The 24,980-nt window shown below is 44.0% G+C and overlaps 2 protein-coding genes across 7 annotated transcripts in view; one reads left to right on the forward strand and one right to left on the reverse strand.

The window, feature by feature from the left end:
• On the reverse strand, positions 1-12,300 carry naa35 (N-alpha-acetyltransferase 35, NatC auxiliary subunit). 4 transcript variants are annotated; one of them, XM_081703165.1, is made up of 23 exons: positions 12,280-12,300; positions 9,705-9,833; positions 8,542-8,575; positions 8,307-8,421; positions 8,120-8,194; positions 7,746-7,913; positions 7,591-7,657; positions 7,440-7,483; positions 7,297-7,347; positions 7,111-7,194; positions 6,902-7,016; positions 5,120-5,298; positions 4,863-4,922; positions 4,523-4,629; positions 4,309-4,375; positions 2,964-3,062; positions 2,616-2,794; positions 1,827-1,966; positions 1,610-1,677; positions 1,370-1,510; positions 1,141-1,263; positions 677-757; positions 1-553 (listed from the first exon to the last, which is right to left on the reverse strand). In XM_081703165.1, exons 2-23 carry the CDS (start codon positions 9,823-9,825, stop codon positions 494-496), a joined length of 2,178 nt encoding a protein of 725 aa, XP_081559291.1. In that variant the 5' UTR covers positions 9,826-9,833; positions 12,280-12,300; the 3' UTR covers positions 1-493. The 4 variants fall into 4 exon arrangements, with proteins under 4 accessions (XP_081559291.1, XP_035392410.1, XP_035392411.1 ...); XM_035536517.2 differs by lacking the exon at positions 12,280-12,300 and adding an exon at positions 11,033-11,165; XM_035536518.1 differs by lacking the exon at positions 12,280-12,300 and adding an exon at positions 10,990-11,064.
• The window catches only part of agtpbp1 (ATP/GTP binding carboxypeptidase 1), a 19,698-nt gene continuing 6,134 nt past the window's right edge, over positions 11,417-24,980 (forward strand). Inside the window, exons 1-20 of one of the 3 annotated variants that reach the window (XM_035536212.2) lie at positions 11,417-11,574; positions 12,294-12,355; positions 12,525-12,655; positions 15,245-15,312; positions 15,433-15,496; positions 15,930-16,076; positions 16,273-16,404; positions 16,992-17,085; positions 17,205-17,242; positions 18,347-18,555; positions 18,996-19,173; positions 19,519-19,613; positions 19,767-19,883; positions 20,816-21,315; positions 21,569-21,652; positions 21,780-21,863; positions 22,207-22,355; positions 23,759-23,846; positions 24,254-24,398; positions 24,540-24,690. In XM_035536212.2, the coding sequence (XP_035392105.1) occupies positions 12,324-12,355; positions 12,525-12,655; positions 15,245-15,312; positions 15,433-15,496; positions 15,930-16,076; positions 16,273-16,404; positions 16,992-17,085; positions 17,205-17,242; positions 18,347-18,555; positions 18,996-19,173; positions 19,519-19,613; positions 19,767-19,883; positions 20,816-21,315; positions 21,569-21,652; positions 21,780-21,863; positions 22,207-22,355; positions 23,759-23,846; positions 24,254-24,398; positions 24,540-24,690 (2,506 nt within the window). In that variant the 5' untranslated portion in view covers positions 11,417-11,574; positions 12,294-12,323. Of the gene's footprint in view, positions 11,575-12,293; positions 12,356-12,523; positions 12,656-12,823; positions 13,576-15,244; positions 15,313-15,432; positions 15,497-15,929; positions 16,077-16,272; positions 16,405-16,991; positions 17,086-17,204; positions 17,243-18,346; positions 18,556-18,995; positions 19,174-19,518; positions 19,614-19,766; positions 19,884-20,815; positions 21,316-21,568; positions 21,653-21,779; positions 21,864-22,206; positions 22,356-23,758; positions 23,847-24,253; positions 24,399-24,539; positions 24,691-24,980 lie in introns of those variants that run through there. The other 2 variants (XM_081703163.1, XM_081703164.1) reach the window with 2 other exon arrangements.

A 24,980-nucleotide genomic window follows, 5' to 3' on the forward strand; every position in this document is an offset into this window, starting at 1 on the left:
TGAAAGATGTTCACTGGTTTTAAATTTTAAAATCTTTATTTAAAAAAGGTTGTGTTCTGAGATGACAATTTAATTGAAAGTAACAAAAATTTACATACACGCAAATTATGGAAAAGACACACCGACATATGCACCCCCCCAATGTCACATGCATCTGAGTAAAACACTGGTAATTAAACATGAAAGTCTACAGAAGCCTTTCCACATAACCAGTTCCATCAACTCCATCAGAAGACTTTTACACAAAAGGGTCTTTTATATACTTGCAGTCACAAAACGAATTGCCTTCTCAAATTCCCAGTCATCTTGAGTAACCTTTGAGTAATCAGTTAAGTCGTACTGTGAAGAAAACGGAGCCCTGTCGCCTGCTCGTGCAACGGTAAAGTGGTGTGGTGGATGTGGACCCTGCGGTTCCATGACTCAGAGCTCAGGAGGGGGAGATGAACCTGGAGAGCTCAGGCTGTGAGGCGCGGGGGACCTTCACTAGAAGGAGTCAGATGATTTTGACTATGGGGAAGTACTTGTGCGCAGAGAAATCGAACTCAGGAAGGGCCTGAAAAAAATAATGTAGTTCACCATGTTCCTGTGTTTGTTCACGGCAATAAAACCTGAATTCCATGATGCATTAGAGAAAAGACAGGAGGTGGCTGTGGAACAGCCAATGCCGTCACCCTACCTTAGTCTCCTTCTTGTGTCCTCCTGCTAGCAGCTTCATCACGACAATGTTCGGTTTGGCCACTTTGAGGATACGGTTCACCTAGACCACCCCGAGGGGAAAAAAAAAACCCATTATGACACAAAGAGACATCGTTTCCATCTTTAGTAGTTTAAAATGGTAGTCTGCAATGAAACTGCATGGCGGACAGGGAAGAGCTGCTTTATGCTAGCCAAGTCATGCTTGCATTTTGACTCAGCATTAAAACAGCGATGCATTTCTGCCATGTGTGTCTTTGTGGAGGAGTGTTTCACCCAAAATGCCAACAGAGGGACCACGGTGCTGAAGTTGTTAGGGGCAGGTTTTAGCATTCTGCATTGAAGATTATGCTAACCGGTCACCATTAACTTCCAGTTAATGTTAGCCTCATCAGCTTTTTTGGGTGAACTGTGCCTTTATGCATGTGAACTGGACGCAGGCCTTGCCTCGGCATCAGGGCTGCTGACGTTTTCCAGTATGAGTTTGGCCTGCTGGAAGTGCTTGCTGGCGGCTGTGTACAGGTCAGCTGAGCGCGGCGGGGGGTTGTATTTCTTCAAGTCCGACATTTCCTGCCCAAAAATGAGAGTCGCATGATGACACATCCAGCATTTGTGGTACTCTGGAGCTAAGAGCGGCGGTGGAGTCTGGGGTGGGGTTGGAGCAGGGCCCTGGTACCTTGAACTGGATGTAGTGCACCGGGGGGGGCGTGACCACGCTGTTGAAGGGGGCGAAGCGATGCTCGTAGCGCACCTGCTCGCTGTCCAGCTCGAACTGAGGCTTTCGGACCTTACCGTCCATGTCCAGCGCTATCATGGTCTGTACGGACCGAGGAGGGACTCATCAAGAAGGCTGGACTATAAAGAACTTGGTTAGCAGGACGGATTAAGCGCTTGTGTGTGTCAGTCCAGGGTTTACCTTGTACATGCCAGCGCACATGTTCTGGTAGGCCTGGCTCATGGTGATCTCTTTGCCCAGAGGACGAGCTGAGGAGAGAGCAGGGAGCCAACCACAGTTACCGAACAACCGCATACGTGCATCTTTTAACCTCATTACCAGTTCTCCAGAGTGCTGCCTGAGTTTCCGACTCCGCCCCTTTTCCTACCAACCAATGGGCTGGAGTGGGGGGTGATACCTTTCTTCTTCTTCTTGCTCTTCTTGCTGCTGCGTCCTTTCTGCTGCTGCTCCTCCACGATGCGCTCCTCCGCCATCTGGGAGCTGTCTGCCCTGCTCAGTGTTGACATCAGCCACGCGTACAGGAACTCAGAGAGGTACCTGCACTCAAGTTACACACAAGAGCATGCACTTTATACACACACACACACACACACACACACACACCTTACAAACAGCCTAATACAACCATTACATTGGAGGAATTTTACAAGGGATATTACTGTTGTAACTGCTGCATACTGTAAGATTTGTTTAATGTTATTTTATAGTTACAGTAGATGACAGACAACTAGATTTAGTACTTGCGCAATAATGTAGTATAATCTTAATAAATATAATATTTCAAAGACTGACCAGTACTTGTACTATAGTATAATGTGGTAGAAGTAGCTAATAGCTGTCATAGTACACTAGTATGATACCTTAGAGTTTTGGTAATGTAGTGGTTACTTGATGTAGTAGTACTCATGCAGTAGTATTATAACTAATGTTGTACATGGGACTGACCAGTAGATGTAGTACTACTCATGCAGTAGAATTAGCACTGGAGTGGTACATGAGACTCACCAGTAGATGTAATAGTACTTGTGCAGTAGCATTAGCACTGGAGTGGTAGATGAGACTCATCAGTAGATGTAGTAATACTCATGCAGTAGAATTAGCACTGGAGTGGTATAATGAGACTCACCAGTAGATGTAGTAATACTCATGCAGTAGCATTAGCACTGGAGTGGTAGATGAGACTCACCAGTAGATGTAGTAATACTCGTGCATGCTGTAGAGCTCGAGCTCAAAGCCGCTGAGCAGATAGTGGATCATGATGCGCAGGTTGTGGTAGAGAACCCAGGTGCCCAGACAGGCCAAGTGCTGCCTCTGAGGCTCCAGCTTCATCAGCAGACCGTGCAGAGCTGCGTCCACCTTCTCAGCCTCATCACAACACACAACATCAGCTACAACTCCGCATGTCTCCCCACGAGTGTAATGCAAGGCATATGGCAACTCTGCATGGCTGAAGTACAACTGGACATCAGCTACAGGCCCAACAGATATGTAAAGGTGGATGTTATATTACACACACCCCCACCCCCACACCTACCTCATCCTGCAGGGTGGCAAACTCCTCGAGTATGTGACCCAGCTTGTCCCTCTGGCGAGCTCTGTTGTGGCCATGAATCTGGATCAGACTGCAGAACGGCTGGGGAAACAATTCGCCGCAATAGATATTACATTTCTACCATTTCACTCTCCAGTTACTACACTATATTGCCAAAATTATTCGCTCACCCATCCAAATAATTTAATTCAGGTGTTCCAATCACTGTGAAAGAATGGGTCACAGAGGAGCTTAGTGAATTCCAGCGTGGTACCGTGATAGGATACCACCTGTGCTACAAGTCCAGTCATGAATTTTCATCGTTACTAAATATTCCACAATCAACTGTCAGTGATATTATAATAAAGTGGAAGCAACTGGGAATGACAACAACTCAGCCGCGAAGTGGTAAGCCACGTAAAATGACAGAGTGGGGTCAGTGGATGCTAAGCCGCATAATACGCAGAGGTCGCCAACTTTCTGCAGAGTCAATCGCTACAGACCTCCAAATTTCATGTGGCCTTCAGGTTAGCTCAAGAACAGTGCGTAGAGCTTCATGGAATGGGTTTCCATGGCCGAGCAGCTGTATCCAAGCCTTACATCACTAAGTGCAAGGCAAAGCGATGGATGCAGTGGTGTAAAGTGTGCCGCCACTGGACTCTAGAGCAGTGGAGATGTGTTCTCTGGGGTGACGAATCACACTTCTCCATCTGGCAATACGATGGACGAGTCTGGGTTTGGCGGTTGCCAGGAGAATGGTACTTGCCTGCCTTAATTGTGCCAAGTGTAGATTGGTGGAGGGGGGATTATGGTGTAGGGTTGTTTTTCAGGATTTGGGCTTAGCCCCTTAGTTCCAGTGAAAGGTACTGTTAATGCTTCAGCATACCAAGAGATTTTGTACAATTTCATGCTCCCAACTTTGTGGGAACAGTTTGGGGATGGTCCCTTCCTGTTCCAACATGACTGCGCACCAGTGCACAAAGCAAGGTCCATAAAGACATGGATGAGCGAGTTTGGTGTGGAAGAACTTGACTGGCCTGAACAGAGTCCTGACTTTAAACAGATAGAACACCTTTGGGATGAATTAGAGCTGTGACTGAGAGCTAGGCCTTCTGGTCCAACATCAGTGTCTGATTTCCATAAACACACTCCTAAACCTTGTGGAAAGCCTTCCCAGAAGAGCTGAAGCTGTTACAGCTGCAAAGGATGGATATTAATCCATAGATTGGGATGTCACTCAAATTCATATGCGTGTGAAGGTAGACAAGTGAATACTTTTGGCAATATAGTATATATGTTTCGTGTTGAAGTTGTAGCACAGGTTGTTGCGGTGTAGTTACAGGCATACCCGAGAGCAGTGAGTGACAAAGGAGTCGATGTAGTCTTTGGCCTGGTGGTTATTATACAGACTGCACCTGCAGATGTAACTCCAGTTAACACCAGGCAGCAACAGCAAAGTTGTGCTTGAGACACAATCTCAACACGTCACCATCAATATGCAAATATATTGAGTCACAATCACACCAACACTCACCCACCCTCCCAGCAACACACCCACTCACTTTGGGGACAGAACAGGCGGGCTGACAAAATAGCGAAGAGCATCTTTGATCATGTCCTGCATCAGGTGAGTCCCGAACACTTTTTTATTGTCAATCAGAAATGTAGTCTACACAAATGAACAAAAACCCCAAAAGTATTAATAACAGCACATAAAAAACATGACAGAATGCAATGACTCACCCAGGTACAGACTGAATACATCTGCTCTACACAGTACAGACTGTGTACAGATTGAATATGTTTATACAGTATTTATCTGGATTACAGTGGTAATGCAGGCTAGCGGTGTCTTCGCCTACCTGGATTACAGTGATTTAAGCATGGATGGGAGCTGTATACCTGTAATAAAGACCTTGACAGTACACAAGGGGACTGCTCGCTAAATTCACAAAAGAAATCCTGAAAAACAAACATACGTGTACACACACACACACACACACAAACACACACATACACACACACACACACGCATACACACACACACACACGCATACGCATACACACACGCATACACACACAAAGTAAGATGTAAAGTAAAATGGCATTCCTTTCAGCTACTGTACGAATGCATTTCTGAGACCAGTTCGCCCCCTTACCAAGATGCTGTGCAGGTTGGTGGTGTTGATGACCTCACACACGGTCTTTATCCGCTCGATCAGCTTGCTGAAGTAGCTGACCATCTCCTCACGCTTGATAATCTTGGCGTAGCGTGGGAACGTGGGTGGCAGCAGGCGCTGGTTCACCAGCGGCTCAAAGCCCATCATGATGGGATGGTCTGGGGAATACGACGTGTGTTCAGAGAAAGAACAAAATATAAAGATATAAAGACGTATAAAGTCTCCATCCTACAACCTCTCTACATGTGCTAAATGTAAATTAACAAATCCACTAAAATAACAGCAGAGAAGGACCCGCTCCTACTCAGAGTTGTCTGCTGTATTACTTGTGCGAGAGTTAACCAGTGTTACTAGTCCTTCCTAAATCCCCAGTCAGCTAGTTGTAAAGTTAAACATTCACATAGAAAATAAAGATGCACACTTCAGAATTAAAGAAAATAGCTGGTCCGTCTTTTATTGCAGGTTAACCTTAACAAGCATTATTGAGGTACCCTCCGGAGAATGTCTAATGATCAAAGAACCCACATTTTTATACATTGGTCAGAAGTGATTATGTATTTACCCCACCGTTTTACATAAGTGTTTGCATTCACCACCATTATATCCAAACCATACATTAGTCAGCATATGCAAACTGACATTCAACACACAGCACCAGTTGTAACCCGTTACCACCAAATTCCAAGAGAAGACTTCTCTTAACCTTGTCCTAAAGAAGATTGTTTTTCTGTACCATCCTGAGCCTGGTGGAGAGGTCATATATCTCACCCTGAGGTACACCAAAGCCTACCCAGCCTTTGCTGAAGCCTGCGGAGGCTTCTGCCCTAAAAGGAGAAAGACTCTCTATACTCCTTTATGTTTTACGTTATTAATATGTCTAATGCAATGTTAGGCCTCTTTTGCCTGTTAACACTCTTTTATTACCTCAAAACCAAGAGAAGGCCTGCTGACCATTTTGTGGAACACCTTCCGACCATCAGAATGAACGATTTGTCATTTTCAGTGACAAGGCATTGCTATGCTAATGGCCTTGCAGTAATGACATGGCTGTTTGTATTGCCAGTTGTTGCTATGGTTGCAATGAATTTATAAAATCAAAGAAAAAGATCTTGTCTATATTCTTTGTAGTTGAGAACCCCATGGAATGAATGTTATGATTTAAACATCTACTTTAACCTAAACGCTGGTTTCACCTCCTAGCACTTCAGAAGCACTTTGCTTGTACTGCTAATGAAGTAACTCTGGAAACCTCATGTACTTGACCATAATATTGACTACCTATATCACACACACACACACACACTTATATATTTATATAACCGCTATTTCGACCAGCTGGAGCCTTTTGCCTACAACTCACATGAATCATATCTGTGCTGGTATTCAGTGAAACAGCATTCGTCTTGTGTGATATTGCTATTAAATCAATAGACAGACAGATATTCAAAACTGTAGTGATGTGCACAACATTTCTTTCATCAGCTGTGCAAGCAAAGTGCTTCTGAATTACACAAACAGCTGATAAAGGACATCTCTCAATTGCTCAACTTGTACTCAACTTGTACTCAATTGCTCAACTTGTACTCACTCATAATTGTAAGTCGCTTTGGATAAAAGCGTCAGCTAAGCGCCGTAAATGTAAATAAACGTGTGTGATATAGACACGTGTGTGCGTGCGTGATACCTTTTATGTTGTCCTTCTATGACTAAATGCTGTGTTCAATGGCTGCACGTGTGTGTCTGTTTGTATATGTGTAATACCTCCTTTAGTGGTGTCGTTCTGTGACTGGATGCCATATTGGATGGTGGAGTGTATTGCGGGCAGGAGGTCTGCTGCCTGACTCATCAGCTTCTGGGCTTCACTCACAGCACTCGTCTGAAATTGCAGCCAAGCCCACAACCCATCAACCAATCAGAGCCTTCACCCATTCCAAACCATTTAACATGCCCATAAATGGCTCATTTCGCACCTCTTTTTTAGTAAAGGAAATGAGAGCAGTCAACAGGAGGCGGGTGAATTTAATCCTGCTGAACAAAGCCAGGCACTGCTGATGCTGAGAACAGAGAGGAAGAGAAAGAGAACATGTGCTATGTGAGTTGCATTGCACCGAACATCAGAGTACCAAAAGTATTTCTGACCATCACATTGCTCTTACATCCAGCTCCACCTCAGGGTCTCGCTGCTCTCCCTGCCGACTGCGGGTGCTCTGAGAGAGAGTTGGAATATGAAAAACATGTCAGGTTCATCATCACTGGAGAAGGTATTGCAGGGTTTGGCAGTGGTCCTTTATAACGATACCTTCACTTTCCTCTGCAGCTCATCCTCGACATCCTTCAGCATCCCTATGGCAAACGGATAGGGAGAAAAAGGAAAACGCACGTTACGCAAGTGGAAACATGCAGCAGGAACGCTACGGCGATGAGTTCCAGCGCCAGAGGCCGTTCGCTACCTGTGACTCTCAGGTCCGTCACGTTGTTGGCCATTTTGAACCCGTAGGTCATCGCCTGGAAATCCTCCTGAAGGTTCAGAAACACGGCCGGTCAGATTCAAACGGAGTCAGGCAAAAACGTGGCAGCAGAAAGGAGAGCCGGTAAATATTGTTACCTCCTCGAACACGGCGGCCTTGTTGACCTTCTCGCGGGCGATGTCGCACACTTTGAGGATGCCGAGGGCAAAGGCTTTGAGGGCAGGGTCCAGGATCAGCTCAGGGTTATGCACATACAGACAGGTGAAGACTGTCTGCGCCAGAGAGTGACCCTCCAGCCATGTGATCTACAGACAGACAGACAGAGAGAGAGAGAGAGAGAGAGAGAGAGAGAGAGATATTTCCCAATTCAAGAGCAATGTTGCATATTTCATATTCTGCAGATGTGGTATATTATTTTGCACATTTAAAAAAGCTGTATTTCAATTTAAAGAAAACAAAGCACAGCAAGCAACATACATGGAAACTGTAAAACTGTAAATAGAAAGCTAACCAAGCAGCAAAAGCAGGTGTCCACAATTCCGATCAGCTCAGGCAGGGACAGGTCCTTCACTCTGATGGCCTCATCCTACCAAGAGAGAGCAACACAACCATGAGGATCCCAAGAACAGCAATCAAAACCCAAGGGCATGGCAGGGCCTTCTCGACGTGCGGTTACAGAAGAGCGTACGAAGACGGACCTTGACGGCCTGCTCGAAGTTGAGAACTTTCCGGTTCACTTGGTTCCCGATCATCCCCGCGTCCATTTTTGGGTCCATCATCTCGATGGCCGACATCGCCTCGAACAGACCGAACCTGCAAGTGCAATAAGCGTTCGATGTTTCCACTATACAGTATTCTGATCTGGACAGAGTGCCTCTAGTCTGCAAAGCTCTCTGGAAGAAACTGTTACAGACATGGATGGCTGATACTCACAGCTTGTCATGGAGCAGTTCTCCAAGTTTCAGTTCTGCATAAGTGAAGAAGCAAATAAAGAATTTTATTTTGATTTTGGACAAAATAAAAAGATTAGCTTCACTTCAAATGGAAGGAATGGCTTAATGAATTAAACAATTTCACACCAATCAATCATGTATAATATAGCTGCCTATACTGATTATAGTTAGTATTTGCTTGCTAAGACATATATTATTAGCTCATTTCTTGTATTTTAAACATGGTCACAGCACAGTACAAGCTAGTTTTGAGTGCCGTTTCCCCAGACAATTTCACATTCAAGGAAGATTCTTACAAAATGCCTGAATTCAGGACTCAACTTGCTCACAAAGGCTGTATGTTTGCAAAGAGTCAGCAGCTAAGTATTCTCGCAACCCTGTTTCTCTCAAACTCTACAGCCTGGAAAATCTTCAACCCCCAGAAATGAAACCACTGGGCTCTGTAGAATCCAACACAGCTCCAGACAGTGCTTACATGTACAACAGCTTAAATGATTACATCGGAGTGTCACGGTGGTTGACAAGGTGGGGGTTATCATATGATCATGTTTATTTAAGCCTGTTCTGTTTGTATGACCACTTGTCGGTCATCGTATATTACGTTGGCTCCTTTTATTAAGGTTAGTGCACTTTGATGTTTGGTTTCATATTCGTTCGTTTTCATTAAACGTTTCAGTTGGATACTCGGGTTGGCTTCCTGCCTTTTTTCTATACATTTTTCACCTGAGACACTGAGTATTTCTTACATATACATGCTTTTTACTTGTTTGGGTTGCATCTTCTGCATTGCCTGGATGAGCACACCACAAATATTCAGAAAATGCTTTTTTCCCCCGATGGCTCAGTGGAAAAAACTATTGTGGGAGAGGGAGAGACTTACATCCTGAGAGAGTCAATGAAATCCCAGTTGGCTCTAATAACAACAAACAGCTGGCACAGTACTATAGCCAAGTTGGGTCTGTTCAGTAAAAATAGTCATTCTAAATCAGGCCTGATCCATTACCTTGTACAAGGCACAGAAGAGGAGATAAAGCTTCTTTTTCATTATTTAAATAATTTACTATGTTTATGTCTCCTGTGTAAATATCAAGCGAAGCACTAACAGACACACCCATACATGTGCAAGCGCACAAACACACACACCTTTACAGGCCCCTTTGAAATCCTGGGTGATGTCCACCCAGTCGGCATTGTTCCTCATCTTTTCTGGGATTCCGAGGCCCCACCCCCCTTCATCCTCTTCAACAGATGACTTCATCACCATGGAGACGGCTGCCAACAGAGGAAGTATGCAGGTCATAACCAAAGCCTGCAGTGCAGTTGTTAATGCCACAAAACAATAATATAGCGATTCAAATCTTATTTCACCAACCCTCACTTTAACGCATATCAAATAATGAGGAAACCTTACACTGATATCATAAAGCCATTGTTTGTGTAGTGTAATGTGTTTTATACCCCTAGTGACCTCAAACACTGAACTGAGAATCTATGTTTATGAAACATTTACTTTTTATCATACATCACGATGAAAACGATGTTCCAAAAACATGTCTAAAAATACTTAAGGCACACGGTGGATTAAAAGTAGAATGGAATTGAAGACAGGAGTTACTGCAAACAAAAATTGGCTCTGGATTCACGGGTGGAGTTGTAATTTAAATAGTCCAGGGCATACAGCCAAAGTTATTAAAATAGCTGGAATTTAGGATAAAATAATGCCTAGTTTGGTATCACGCTGTATAAAGCTTTATGCGGGTTCTGAGGCGCTCAAAGGCACCAGACCACACAAGTTTGACAATTGCCCTAACTTTAACCACCGAAAAACTTTAATCACCGTACACTTCGCAATTCATGGTACTTGACCGGTTCTGCGGTGTCTTTATGGATGTCACTGACCTGAGGCACATCGGTGACAACTCCAATTCAGCGAAACGTAAGTAAATGTTATCTAAGATAAAACAGTGACAGCTACCGCTGTGCAAACGCATCAAGCTAGGTAGGTAGGTAGATAGGTAGCTAACACCATAGCGTTAGTTGTTTCGGAATGTAGGCAGATAGAGAATAAATTTCACTTCGTTTAAAAAAAAAACAAAAGAAAAAGAGCGCCATTGAGGGACAACACGGGCAAGAATGTTTCTTAAACAAAGGAACGAAACGCTTGAATGAGACAGTCAACACGTTTGCTAATTAGGATGAACTGGTTAGATAGCTAATTAGCCAGCCAGCTAGCTAGCTGTGTGTCCTGTCATTCTGTGTGCACAGGACTTCACATACAGTCGCTAGGTAGCAAGCAGCTACCACACTGCGAGTAACAGTTAGTTTATTAAGTAACTACACATATTAGCTACATCACCGACAGTAATGCTTAACGCGATTAGTTACTATTTGGTGTTAACACAATTACATAAGTGTAGACGTTAAATACCTCCTAAATTAGCCTACAGAATTTCTCGGCTGCAACCACTCACCAACGCTTCTACCGGGCGCTGGAAAAATGTCGTCATATTCGAGTTGCAACATGGGAATGACAGTTCCACAAAAATCAAAACATTAAGTGCATGAACATTATAGCCCTCTTCCAATAACTGTGTCAAGGCCAAAGATATGTTTGTCTGTTATTAAACAATTATTATATTTACTATTGCCACGCACCGAATTCTCGTGTGCGGTTCCAATGTGTTTAAATGGCTGTAAATTCCTACATTTCCCAGAAGACTTCGGTTACCTTGACTCTCGCGTAGCTACGCTGTTAGTGACGGGAGTACACCCATATTCGTAGATCTTCAAGCCATCGTTTTCGGAAATGCTGCATGAGCACGACTTTAAGATCGAAACATCTGCGCAAAGTCTTGGGATCCGGAATGCACCCTAGGAAGCTAGCGTTATCTAGATGGATAGCTAGTAAATAATTATATCGGGGCGTTGGAAGTAGCAGGGAGTAGGTAGTCGCTGGATAACACGGAGGAAGGAGCTGTTATGCTCAGATGGAGCACTGTTACACGATTTAAAGGTAAATAAGTCGCTCTTAGTCTGTCATTAGGTGTTTTTTACAAAGTTCGACAGTTGATGTTTCTGGTCCGCGTTGTCAGTGTTACATTTGCTCGCTAATGTTAGCCAGTCGCTAAGGCAGGTGCAACTGACATGTTTTATTGTTTTAGCTGGCTAGCTCGTTGGAAATTAGCTAGCTACCTAGCACTTTAGCGTTATATTATCCAGTCAAATAACATTCAGCGTTTATGACAATTGTTATAACTGTCAGATCAAATAAAAATGCATTCGTTTAATTTTCGAGTAGCTAGCTACGGGTTTTCTTTATCATCCGTCACTGCAGTGCATTTTAATTTCTCCACTGGCTCTTCTGGTATAGCTGGTCAAACCTCGCCATCTAGCTAGCCAGTTGCTTATTAACAGTTCTGACTAAAATATCTGCACGAATTGCAGTTTTTCAGATTACCCAAATTTTGTAGAATTACTTGGAACCAAGATAAGCAAAATCTGATATCTCGAGCAGTTATGTAGCTAGCAGGCTATATTAGAGGTTTAGTGTGTGAATCTTTTACCTAAATATTGTTTGGGTTTGTTTTTTGTTTTGTTTGCTTTCCTCTAGCAGCATTAAACGGTGGTTGTGCCTGCTACAGTGTTACGTTAGGACATGGTGTAATACACTCTGTAACCAGTGATTACACTTTATACGTGTAAATATTGACGCTCTTACCTTGTTTTTTCCAGTCAGTCAGACCTGTATGTGGGTGACAAGAAATGAATAAACCCAAAATGGCAACAGAGAAAGGGTAGGTGACCCCCGCCCCCCGCACACACACAATGTCTACGGAATACTGCAAGACTATAGAGATGTAATAAACGCTCATAATCAAGTCATAAACATGAGCAACTGGAAGATGAGTGAAGCATGAAAAGCAGGTCCTCTAAAGCCTCATGCTTTGGTACGCGTGTGGACAGCATTCCCAGTAGTTCCCGGGTGCTGATGCTGCTGGCTCAGCTGGAGCGGCACGACGGGGAGGCTGTGGGCTCTGACACGGAGGCCATCAGGCAGGTGACGGGCAAAATCCTGCACCTCATCCAGACGCAAGGTGAGTCAGCTTCGTCGCGCACACCCGGGTGAGCCTCGCATGGCTTCGTGCAAACCAACTCAGACACGCATGCATTGTGTTATACCTAAAGCACTGCGTGGCGAATTTGGGTCCTCTACATTTCTAACGTACATCATGTGCGGATTTTTTTCCCCCCCTTGTTAACAGTGCGCATTAACTCCACAATGGAAGTACTGTGCTGTGTTCCTGGAACTGGACTTAATACTGTAGCTGTACTTTTTTTCTCTAAGTATGACCAGCCTCACCAGCATATTGCAAACTGAAACATGAAATTCCCCCCACCCCACAAATAAACAAGCAAACTGGATTTATCAGCAGGTATAGTCCACATTTTCATATATAACATACTTAAAGCTGTACGTGGAATAAGCTGAAGTGGATCAGAAGGTTATCTGGTGCTGCTGGCCTGGCCTGCTAAGACCACCCTCTGGAAGCTAAGACCCCCACTGACCCGGCAAGCTGTAACCGTATCCAGCATGACGCACGTGTCTCCACGGCCCCTTGCCACCCTCCACCCCCACCTGCCTAAGAGGGAGAATTTCGAAATGTTCCACATCCTTGCATCTCCCTGCTAATCCCTCTGCCACTCTCTTGGCATGCGAAGTTCTTTGGTCAGGGCCTCTGTCCCACGTCCTACGTGTCTGTCATCATCTCGACCTGCCACTCAAGCTGCGAGGATCAGCTCACTGGGCGGAGCCTCTTGAAGAAGTAAAAATCCCCCATATTGCTAAGTGTTAGTCTGGCTGATACAAGAGCGGTGTGTTTGTGTCTGACATGCATAGATCTGTGTTGTGTAGTGTGTGTGTGTGTGTGTGTGTGTGTGTGTGTGCGCGAACAATAAAGATGGACTACAGCTGTAATAGAAGTAGAGACACACATTCAGCCTACAGGCAGCCCTGGTAAGCTGTGAGAAATGGATTTCACACACGCGTCTGCAGCAGACATGAGTACTAATAACAGTCTATTCACCTGTATATGGGTGTAAGAAGACGTAGAAATCCAAAAGAACTTGGTGTAGGGCTGCTTGCACTAATGCTAATGTTACCTGGTAACATCTAAATGTCTTTTTTTTCAAGGTAAAATGGTTGCACATGCTGTGAAACTTAACAGACCATGCATTATTTTTGTTTGTTTTTAAGCTACTAAACAAATGGTTAATTTTATTTGAGGTAAATTATGCTTCTTTCTGTAAAAACTAACAGTAGAATTTTAGAGATGGTACACCGATCTCAACCAAATCAGCAGATAACACGAAAATAGGACCAAAGGCTTCAGTCTTTAAAACATTGCTAAACTACTGCACAGTTCAAGATTGTTGAATCGTGACTCATACGTATTTCGCTCGTTCGTCGTCCGAATGTATTCCGCCTCGCACGTGTTTTGAAGCGCAGTGCCTACCCGCTCCGTCGTCTTAAACGACATCTGGTAGTTCTGCTACTTTTCCTGCGAATGAGCGCGCTCGCACAAAACTGACTTGCCTCTCAGTCTCCCGTGTCACCGGTATTTGATTTGCACAGCACGTTTTTATTTACGGCGCTCTTTCAGCAGCTAGTTATGTAACCGTCCCTTTCAGTCTAACCTTCGGGCGGAGGCGGCCTCGCGCTCTCGTGAGGAGCGTTGCTCGGGTTACCCGGTCACCTGGCTCGGGCCCCCGGTTGCATTTGCTGACATTGTAAAGCAAAGGCGAGTGCCATAGGCTGACCTTTCAAAGCACATTCCCGCGGTTTGAAAGCGAATAAGGGTAATAATCTGCGTTGTTGCTGGCGGCGTGCGGTTGCTTGGGTCTGTTCTAGAAAGCAATGTGTTCTGCTTCTGGTTTTGTGTTCTTGCTGGTTGTCAATGTGCTGAAATGATGCACGCTTCCGTCGTAGCCCTGCACGCTGTCGGCGCCTGCCATCGACTAGCAAACGTCCTCAATGTTCTGAGTATAAATCAAAAGTAAACATCAATAAAAGTAAGTATAACTCAGAAGTAAACAAAACAAAAAACTAAATCTTATTTATCCTTAGCTATTGTAGGACTTTTCAGCCATTTCTTTGACCTTGCGTGAAGGATGGTTTGTGTTGGACGCTGTTTTAACGCTACTGCTCAAAACTTAAGTTGGCGCACAAACAATGTTTACTTGGCGCTTCAGTATACGATGGCAAGAGTTTGGCTGCAGATATCCGTTTTCTTCGAGAACTAACTCACTAGAATGTCTCTGATGTTTGAGAAAAGCATAACAAGGATGTAACTTTACACTTGGCCTTTCAAAGTTTGACCGCTGATCACATTTCTTCACTGAAATTTGACTATATGATTGAAACGTCCAAAATGAGAGGAATTCGACTACTCCAAGATTTTGAGAGCAGATTTTTGGAGCATTCCGATTTTAGCACCCAGTAACTTCATAGTATATCACTTTTGTATGACTGCTTTAGATACTACTGGCTGTACCATTGCCAGAAAAAAAGTCTTGTTTTGTCTCTTTCTGTAGTGATGATAATGCTCAGTGTAGCAACAGAAGAGTTAATCGTAGTAACATGTACCAAACATGTTCAGAGCTGACATCCTGCTGTTGTGTTTCAGAGAAGACTCGTAAGGAGGTCATGGCTAAAGGCTCCACTGGTATGGAGGTCATTCTCTCATCTCTACAGGTAAGCACACTCTCCTAACTAAAAAAAAATCACTTTGTCCTTCCTTTATTTATTCTGTATACAACCCAGTGTGATGTATCGTGTTGTTTTACAATAATTATTATATTTAAACGTTTACAGAGCACACAGGATTTGCAGACAATTCTGAACATCTTGTGTATTTTGAATGAGCTGTTGACAGTGGGTGAGTTTCTGTGGTCTTCGTATATTTGAATGGATTGGATCATTTTTTTTGTTTTTGATTTGGTCCTGGCTTTGAGTAGCGTAATAAGTAAACACCTAATTGTGTGAGAAATGTTTTGTAATTGGTCAGGTGTCTTTTTTGAATAATTTTGATTGGTCTGTTTTGTATCTGAGGTAAGTGCATTATAGAGAATTTGGTCCATAGTTGTTTTTCTTTTTATGGTTATAGCATTCATATGATGGTATTTTCCTTCAAGGTTTAAACACTAACCAAAACAAAAATAAAATTAAAATAACTCAAAAATAAAATAATTTGTATTCCCTGTTATTTGTCAGAAACAGCTCTCTACGTGAACTGTAGAAATACTAAATATAACAATTAAATACTACGCCATTAAACCATTGGTTGATGGTGTGTCACGGTGTTGCTGCAGCCGGTGGCCGCAGGGTGGGCGTGTTTGTGTCTAAAGGAGGAACAGCCATCCTCCTGCACCTGCTGATCAGCTCTGGCAGAGAAGCATCCCCCAGTGAAGAGCTCATGCACCAGATACACTCACTATTGGCCAAAGTTGGACCTAAAGGTAACCATGGCGATCCCAGTGGAGCACTGTTTCCCAAACCCCTATGAATGAACAGAGGCTAGCACTGAAAAAGAGCCTTCTTTTTGTGGAAGATTGGATTATTGTTATCGATACTTGATTGATTGTTTCAACCAATAATTGATTATTCGGTAAGTAAACATGAGAGGGGTGCGCACCTTACTCGCTGCCTCTCCAGACAGGAAGTTTGGAGTTAAAGCGCGACTAAGTGGGGCTCTAAACGTGACGGTGAATCTGCTGAAACAGAACCTGCAGAACCACAGACTCCTGCTGCCATGTCTGCAGGTGCTACGCCTCTACTCCAGCAACTGTGAGTGTGCAAAAGTGCATGAGCTCCTTAAAAACTAAATGATCCAAGGCAGTGAAGTATAAACGTTCGGGTTGCTTTTACAGTGTATTTTAATATCAGCCAGAAGCCTTTTTTTTTCACAAAATACCCAAAGCAAGATGCCACTATTATGTGGGATTCTGATGAGCTTTCCAATGTTTAAAATATTTCGACTGCATGGGTAATAAAATCAAGCAATCACTGAAAACTATATTCTTGTATATCGCACTACTTTTTAGGCAACATGGATTTAGTTAAACACATGTAGTGTGTGAGTGCACCATAAAGGAACAGGCGTTTCCTTTACAGAGAACTAAACGGCAGTTCCTCGCATTTCATTATAATCTAGCAATAAGCATGTTAAATATGCACATGTATGAATAAATAATAGGTAACCATGGTTAAAACAAAGTTTGGTGTCTCATTTTTGTTTTGGTAAAAAAAAAAAGATTTTAAATCCCTGTCCATATTGGTCATCTGTGTAGTTCTGGATGATGTCAGTTTGAGAGGTAAATGGCTAGCATGATCTAGTATGGGTTCCTTAATGGTCTCTCTTCCTGGTTGTGTAGCGGTGAACGCTGTCTCACTGGGAAAGAGTGGCATGGTAGAGATGATGTTTAAAGTCATTGGACCCTACACCAAAAAGAACACCACCCTGCTGAAGTAAGAAGGGCAGTGTTTCTGCCGTGTCTTTCTGCATGCACTGCACAGCTCTGTTGGCAGGCTTCTCTGCTTGATACATAAACACGTCATGCTGTTTGTCTTCTGAATTTTTATCACAGAGTGGCCCTTGATACTTTGGCAGCTTTGCTAAAATCAAGTAAGTGTGATTGTATGATCATATTCCTTACATGTAGTGTAAAATATTTGAAACATTAGTTTAATACATTTAGGGCTGGGCAGTTATTCTATCATCCTTTTTTTTAAACTGAAATGAGTATTTTACTACAGTTTTAAAATATTTTAAATTGAGACTTTAAAAGTATGTGTTTACTTAACAAAATTCAAAACAAGAAGTCATGGCACAAACACCTTACGCATTTCTTCTGGGGCTGCCCTGCTGGTTCCAAACCAAGATAGTATCATAACTTCAGTCAGGGAACCGGTTCAGATTTGAGAGGTTCAACAACCTAACGTAAAGTGCAAAGTGTGCAGAAGGTCAGTCCCAACTAAAAGTGGCACCATGACCTATCCAGAAGCGACGAGTGGAATAGGAGCGCTGTGTGGGTGGGTGGGTGGGTGAGCGAGCGTACAAGAGCAGAGAAGAAGTTGCCATCCTATGTGCTTCACTTCCCATGTTCATCATGCAGCAGATGCTTTTGTCCAGCGCGACTCTTAGAAAATACAAAAGCCAGAGTGTAAGAATACAATTCAGCCAGATCCCTGCCAGAGAGAACACACACACGGAAAATGCATAGAAGTAATAGGAACTTCATTTTATTACATTATATATGTGTATATTAGTACAAGTTGCGTTGGCGGTTCATACTGCTGGGGATATGGTGCCCGTTTATAGCGTGGAGAAGCAGTCAGCCTTCTTAACGCTGGTATTTTCTCGCTGATTTGCACACTGCAACTGATACTCTTCACTGCTCTGACCAGTATGATTTTTTTTTTCTTCATTGTAATAAAGAATTTTTAATAGGCACCACCAAAAAGAAATTAGATAAAAGCTAAATTAAAAAAAAAACAAATTTGTGAATTCAGTAAGGTAAAAAAACAAAAACATTTTTAAAGCTTTTTTTTTTTTTTTGCTTAATTGGCCAGCCCTAAAGATGTATTATGTAATTTATTATATTGATCACCTGACACTGTTTCTTACAAGTGATATACCTGCCTATGTTTTATTATTACTTGGGTTTCCTTAATCCCATCCACCCCAGTGTAAGTTGGGCTGTCCTTTCTGCCCCTGTTTGCTTGTAAGAGATGAATGCTCGCCGCGCAGTGGACAGGGGCAACGTGCCAGCCCTGCTCGCCATCTACCTGGACTGGCACCGCAACGACACCCGCCACCGGCACACGCTCCTTCGCAAGAGCATTCTGGGATGCATCAAAAACATCACTAACATCAAGCTAGGCAGGAAGGCCTTCATTGATGCTGATGGCATAAGGACCCTCTATAACACCTCCGCAGTGAGATACATCACGTTCTTAATGCATTTCCCTTTTTTTTGGAGTTTTGATATGTGAATTAGTAGTCCTTGGACGTTTTTTACAAGGAATAAAAGTTTATGATGCTGATTTTTACGTATTATGTGTGCTACTGAATATTTAATCACTGAATCTGAAATACAAATGACAAAAATGTCGTGAGACCTAATAGTTCTCAATTTATATGTAGGTTACATTAAACCTGTGAATATTCTTTCATATTCAGTGATATGCATATAGAGGTATATTTGTTTGTTCTGGTAGCTCTAGGTGAGATGAGATATTTCAGTTATGGAAGTCCCAGTACTTCCTGTGCAAAAATCTCATTACAATAGACTGTGTGTGTGTGTGTGTGTGTGTGTGTGTGTGTGTGTGTGTGTGTGTGTGTGTGTGTGTGTGTGTGTGTGGCTTTTCCTGGGAAGGAGTGCCTGCCCGTCCGGACGCTGGACCTTTTGGTGAACACCTCCAGCCTGATCATGAGGAAGTGCTTCCCAAAGAACCGCCTTCCGCTGCCCACCATTAAAAGTGCTTTTCACCACCCGCTCCCACAGGTCCCGGCCAGTAGCCCAGCGGCTCAGATATACAGCCAGCCACCAGACGGTAAAGGAGCAAGGAATGTCCACGCACAAGCATGCTTACATGCTCAACCTTAATGCGTAATTAACCAGTCAAGACCGATAAAAATCAGTTCTCGCCTATGACCTGGCAAGAGGTCCGATAGGTCGAATCAAAGTAATAAGCAAAAGAAAGAGGAAATTACTGAAGCGCCCAAAGGAAAAAGCCATTTTGTGTTCTGATCACACACACATTCTGCCTTGTGTTCTAACATATGCAGCCGTGAGGAAAGGAGCACTGCTTGGCATGCATAAAAATGTTCATCGTGTTGCCGCCAGCCGGAAGGAATAGGTGCGAATGCGTGTTGGATCATTGTCTTCCCTTTCCCAGTGGATGACGTCATGGACGAGAGCGATGACAACGAGGAGACGGAGGTCGACACGGAGAACGATACTGAGGACGAGGAGAAGGAGCACAAGGCTCAGGTGACTTCTGCATGCTGCAGGTCTGTGGAGGGCCGGGACGACAGCCCTGCGGGCCACGGCTAATGGCAGGCTGGCCTTGCAGAAGCTGGCCCACAAGGTCCCGTGCGTATCAGTCCGTGATTTCAACGACTGCTCTTGTGTGTTTGGCCACAGAACGATGACATTGAGACCGACATCAACAAACTGCGACCCAGACACCTTGTGTTGCGCCCATTTGACGAGCTAAGAGTTTATGAGCGATTTTTTCTGGAATTCTCTGAGGATTTTCAGGTAAAGACTACAACTGATGCCCACATATGAAATTTGCTGAACGATTCATATTCTGCTAGGTGGTATTGCTTCCTGAATAATTTAACTACACTTACCATAAGGTAAACAATCAGCACTGAGTTTCGGCTGTTTCTAAAAAACTTTGGACAACATCTGACAATGCACCTATTCAGAAGCAGCTAGTGGAATAGGAGGTGTGTGTGTGTGTGTGTGTGTGTGTGTGTGTGTGTGTGTGTGTGTGTGTGTGTGTGTGTGTGTGTGTGTGTGTGTGTGTGTGTGTGTGTGTGTGTACACACATACACAAATGTGCATATATAGTATGTATTTATTTGCATTGTAAATGTAAGGTAGCATGTAGCTTATACACAAACCCTTAAATGGCCCCTATCATGGAAAACTGAATTTATTTCACTTTGTGGAAATAAAGTATTTTGATAAAGTTTCAAAACACACAGTTTACTCCCAAAGTACAAACAGTCCATATGTGGAATCTAAGGTGCAAAACAGCCATTTGGAATCACTGTTTCTCTGATATCACAAGAGCTCTTTTACATATCCGCACGTGTTCAGCATACAGCAGTTTAGTCCCACCCACTTACAGTTTTCAAGTATGTTTCAGCTCTGACCACCATGACTGCTTTTTGAATTAGGCACAATACGTGACAGCCAGTCAGAACAAAGCTTATTTATCTTATGTCCATCTTAAAGGTGCAATAACAAAAGGTTATTCTAACGTATAAAGAGCAGCTGGAAAATGTTCGTGCAAAAATTATTTATGATTGGTTTTGGAAAATAAAGCCACACAAACACTAATGTCAACGCAAAGCAAAAAATGTAAAAGGAGAAAAATCTAGATTATGGTACCATTAAACCCTTACATATTAGAATAAAGTCTGCTACCTCTGTTTCTAATGGTCATCTTTATTTTTCAGGACTTTGACTTCGAGAGCAGTAAATCCACCTCCCCATTCACGCCCCATGCCCCGAAGCTCCAGCGGCCTATTGTCATCCCCATGGGCCGTACCCCAGCCGGCCCCTGGGCCTATCCCAGAAACAGGCACCCACGGCAAGATGCACACGAGCCACCCCGGCCCAATGACGCCCCGATGGGCGTGGTCTTCAAGGCTCCAAAGGATGGGCCGGAGCAAGATATAGAGCAGGCCCTGGGCTGCCTGGCCCTCAACACCTCTGACTCAATGAACGGAGGCTGCACCGGGGCGGGGCCTCAGGAGGAGGGTGGGGACCAGGCAGTGCTGGAGGTGCCAGACACAGCAGCACTCCTGCCTCTGCATGACCCTGACCTGTACCTAGAGATGGCCAAAGCAACCTGCTCCGTGCCAGGCTACACAGAAGTGGCGTATCCAGACTATTTTGGCCACATAGCACCAAACTTTCGGGAACACATTCTAGAGAGAGTTTACGGGGTACAGCGGTGAGTAGACATGCCACAGCAAGAGAACTGTAAGCTGTAGTCAGGAACTGGTTTTAAAACTGTTTTGTATTTGTTTAAAAAAACCAAAAAAAACCCCAATTTTTTTGTATTTCTGCATTTTTACATTTATCGCCTTGAGATGGATAAAGTCTGCTTTTAATTGTAAATCACATACTAGAATTATGCTGGAATACTTGAATGTTTCTCAGATTTAAATATCACTCAAATGTAAAATACACATGTTTTCCAACAGAGCGAAAATTTTCCAGGATATTGAGAGACTGATTCACCCTGCCGAGATCCTGGACAGAGTTGTATATGACCTTGACATGCAGAGGTCAGCTGATTTCTCTAATGATTTGTTCTTGACTGTTTTATGGTGTAAGGCATTAGGAATGAGTTAAAAACTCATAATTTGATATTTGATTTAGGTTGCACTAAAAAAGCTTCTTTTTAACCTTTAGTTGTCCAGTAGTTGATGGCGAGTCACTGAAGTTCAACTCGCGGTTCGAGTCTGGCAATCTGCGAAAGGCAATTCAAGTCAGAAAGTAAGCACAGTTCACTTTAAAGGCCCAGTTTACATTGTGGAAATATTTATTCTAGTCACAGATTCTGTTTATCTTAAATAATATCCTGTTTTTAAACTCTCCAGTTTATAGTATATTCTCTCGGAATGTAGATTTTTCCATACTGCCAATTATGAAATATGGTACAGTCTTGTAAGCAATATTGGTCAGGACATTGGAAAGCCATGATTAAGTGAGACTAGATCAGAATAAAGTGTGGTGTGATCGTCATAGTTTTGTGGCCATATATGCTCCTGAACCTCACTTTCACGTGCGCTTTGTTGGAACCCTTGTGTCATGTGGTATTCTGTAATGTGCTCTCCAGGTTTGAGTATGATTTGGTTCTGAACTCTGACATCAACAGTAACCACTACCACCAGTGGTTCTACTTTGAGGTGAGCAGCATGCGCGTGGGAGTGCCCTATCGCTTCAACATCATCAACTGTGAAAAGTCCAACAGCCAGTTCAACTACGGTGAGCCCCTAACGCTCCTCAGCCCAGAGGCGTTAGCCATCAGAGAGCTAATGCACCTTAACCAAGAGATGGTGCCCAAGACAGCGAAGCGTCCCGTTATCATAAAACGACACGGATAAGACGGAGGCAGAGAACGCCCTAACACGAAGCAGAGTGACGTTTCCTCCCCAAGTTCTTTTCTGATGTTGGGATAGACTGCCATTATCTTGCTTTTAGCTTTGGCTAAAAACAGAGGGTTTGTTTACTTGTTCTCAGTCATAACTGACTGATATGAAAAAAGCAAACACCTTGTGGTTTTATTTAGCTAACTTTCTAGTCTCCCCACCCCCGCACATCAGCAGGCTACTGTTTAGTATGCCAGAGATATCCTGCTATAGAAATTTAACAGACAGCTGCTAACCAATAAAAGTTTTCAGTGGGGTGATTCCCAAACCTGGAACCTGTGGGTTTGATCTCAGCTGTTGGCTGTCAACTGCAGCTTGGTTTAGGGGGAGCTGAACCTGCAGTTGGTGCATGGCATATTCATTTCATCACCATTATTAAGGAACAAAACTTTACCCTCTTGCTGTGTCTGTTTAGCACTAGGGATTGAAGTATATTTCTCAAGGACTTGATACTGTATATTAGTACAGTGTACTCTGCCCATGGTGCTAAGGTGATCCAGACATGCAGGTTTCTCTTGTATAACATAAGGAGGGCTTTGCCACGTCTTTACAGAAAAGTCACTCAATTGCTTGTCCAGTCCTTTGTTATGCCAAAACTGGACTCCTGCAGCTCACTCTTGGCAAGCCTCCCTCCACACTCCACCACGCCCTGATACAGAACGCAGATGCACGGCTCGTATTCAATCTTCCCAAGTTCACACGCATCACTTCACTGCTGCGTTCCCTCCTCTGTCTTCCTGTAGTCACTCGCATCAGATTTAAATCCCAGATGCTTTGCCCGCAAAGCCAAAACAGGCCTCCTGCCTGAAAGCTCCGGTCTCCCCCCACACCGGTTTCCCATCCTTCGTGCCTCAAGTACAACATGTCTTGAACCACTGCCCCTCAAGAGGGAGAAGACATGCCTAAAGAGCCTTCTGTACTAGCACCAGATGGTGGAATGAACTCCCTCTACCTTACTGTAATGTTCATATTTGTATGCGTGCGTGCACACACACACATGCACACTATACACACACGTGTATATATTTTACTTTGGTGAATACTCTGACAGGCTATTGACCTAATGCTTTAGACTCTGGTTTAATGTCCCAGCATTCGGCTTTTTTCCAACAAAGCACGTTTGTAAGCCGCTCTGGAAAAGAGCGTCTGCTACATGCTGTGACCGCAAACGTAAGTGTGTGTGTGTGTTTGTGTAGCGTTGTGTCTGTACGATTGTGAGCTTGCGCCCTCTGGTGGCAGGCATGCAGGTGCTGATGTACTCTGTCCAGGAGGCCATTGGCGGCAGTCCCCGCTGGGCCCGCACTGGCTCCGACATCTGCTACTACAAGTAAGTCCTTCTCCGACCCGCATTTCCACTGCAGCCGAAGTCATACGAAACCTCCGGAGCTCTTTTGAAAAGGCAGGCATCCCGTTTTTGCTCAGGGTTGCAGAATACTGTGCTTTAACTGGACAATAAAAAAAAAAAAACACACATTTGCATCAGGATATAAACACATTCAAAGGAAAATACACTTGTATTTGTAGATGTGTGCATGTTTGCAAAATTGAATAATGGGAAAAACATTGAATTGATAGGGTCACCACTTAAAAGCTAAGTATGTGTAAACGCTTTCGAATTACTCTGGAATCCAAGCATGTTTGTATCCGCGCACTCGAACAGTTGTAATCTCCCTGTGGCAGGCATGGTCTTGATTGATTGGTCAGCATCATAACGTCGCTCTCCTGTCCACGCAGAAACCATTTCTCCCGGAGCTCAATCGCCGCAGGGGGCCAAAAGGGCAAATCCTACTACACCATGACCTTCACTGTGACCTTTCAGCACAAGGACGACGTCTGTTACTTTGCCTACCATTACCCGTACACCTACTCTACCCTGAAGGTATTGGCTCATGGCTGCGAAGCACATGCTGTAGACGTCCAAGCACGCTCACATTGGGTGGAGGTGGGAGAGGGGGGAGTTGTTTATGAGGGTGTTCTTGGCTGCCGCCGGTGATGACTGATGAGGTGTTTTGCATGGCAGATGCACCTGCAGAAGTTGCAGACCATGTGCACGCCGCACATCTACTACAGGCAGGAGCTGCTATGCCACACCCTGGGGGGCAACGGCTGCCCCCTGCTCACCATCACGGCCATGCCGGAGTCCTGCAGCAGTGACCGCGTCTGCCAGTTCAGTACGTCTCTCTCTCTCTCTCTCTCACACACACACACACACACACACATAAATAATATTAAGGAGAAATCGGGTGAAGCTTCTTCTGTGACGTTGTGAGCCTACACACAGAAAAGTCACAAAAAGGAAATGCGCAATCGAGCCACAGTCCAGACGGAGTTCTTACGTGTGAAAGCAAACGAGTGATAATGAGCCCCTCCCTCTAACGAGCCCAGAATCGGTCCTGGGTGCGGACTCGAGTATTCGGCACAAGCGTGAAAACAAGTCTCAAGAAACCAAGCCCCAAATCTC

Source organism: Electrophorus electricus, chromosome 20 (assembly GCF_041902795.1).
Source record: "Electrophorus electricus isolate QZ-2024a chromosome 20, ASM4190279v1, whole genome shotgun sequence".
NCBI lineage: Eukaryota > Metazoa > Chordata > Actinopteri > Gymnotiformes > Gymnotidae > Electrophorus > Electrophorus electricus.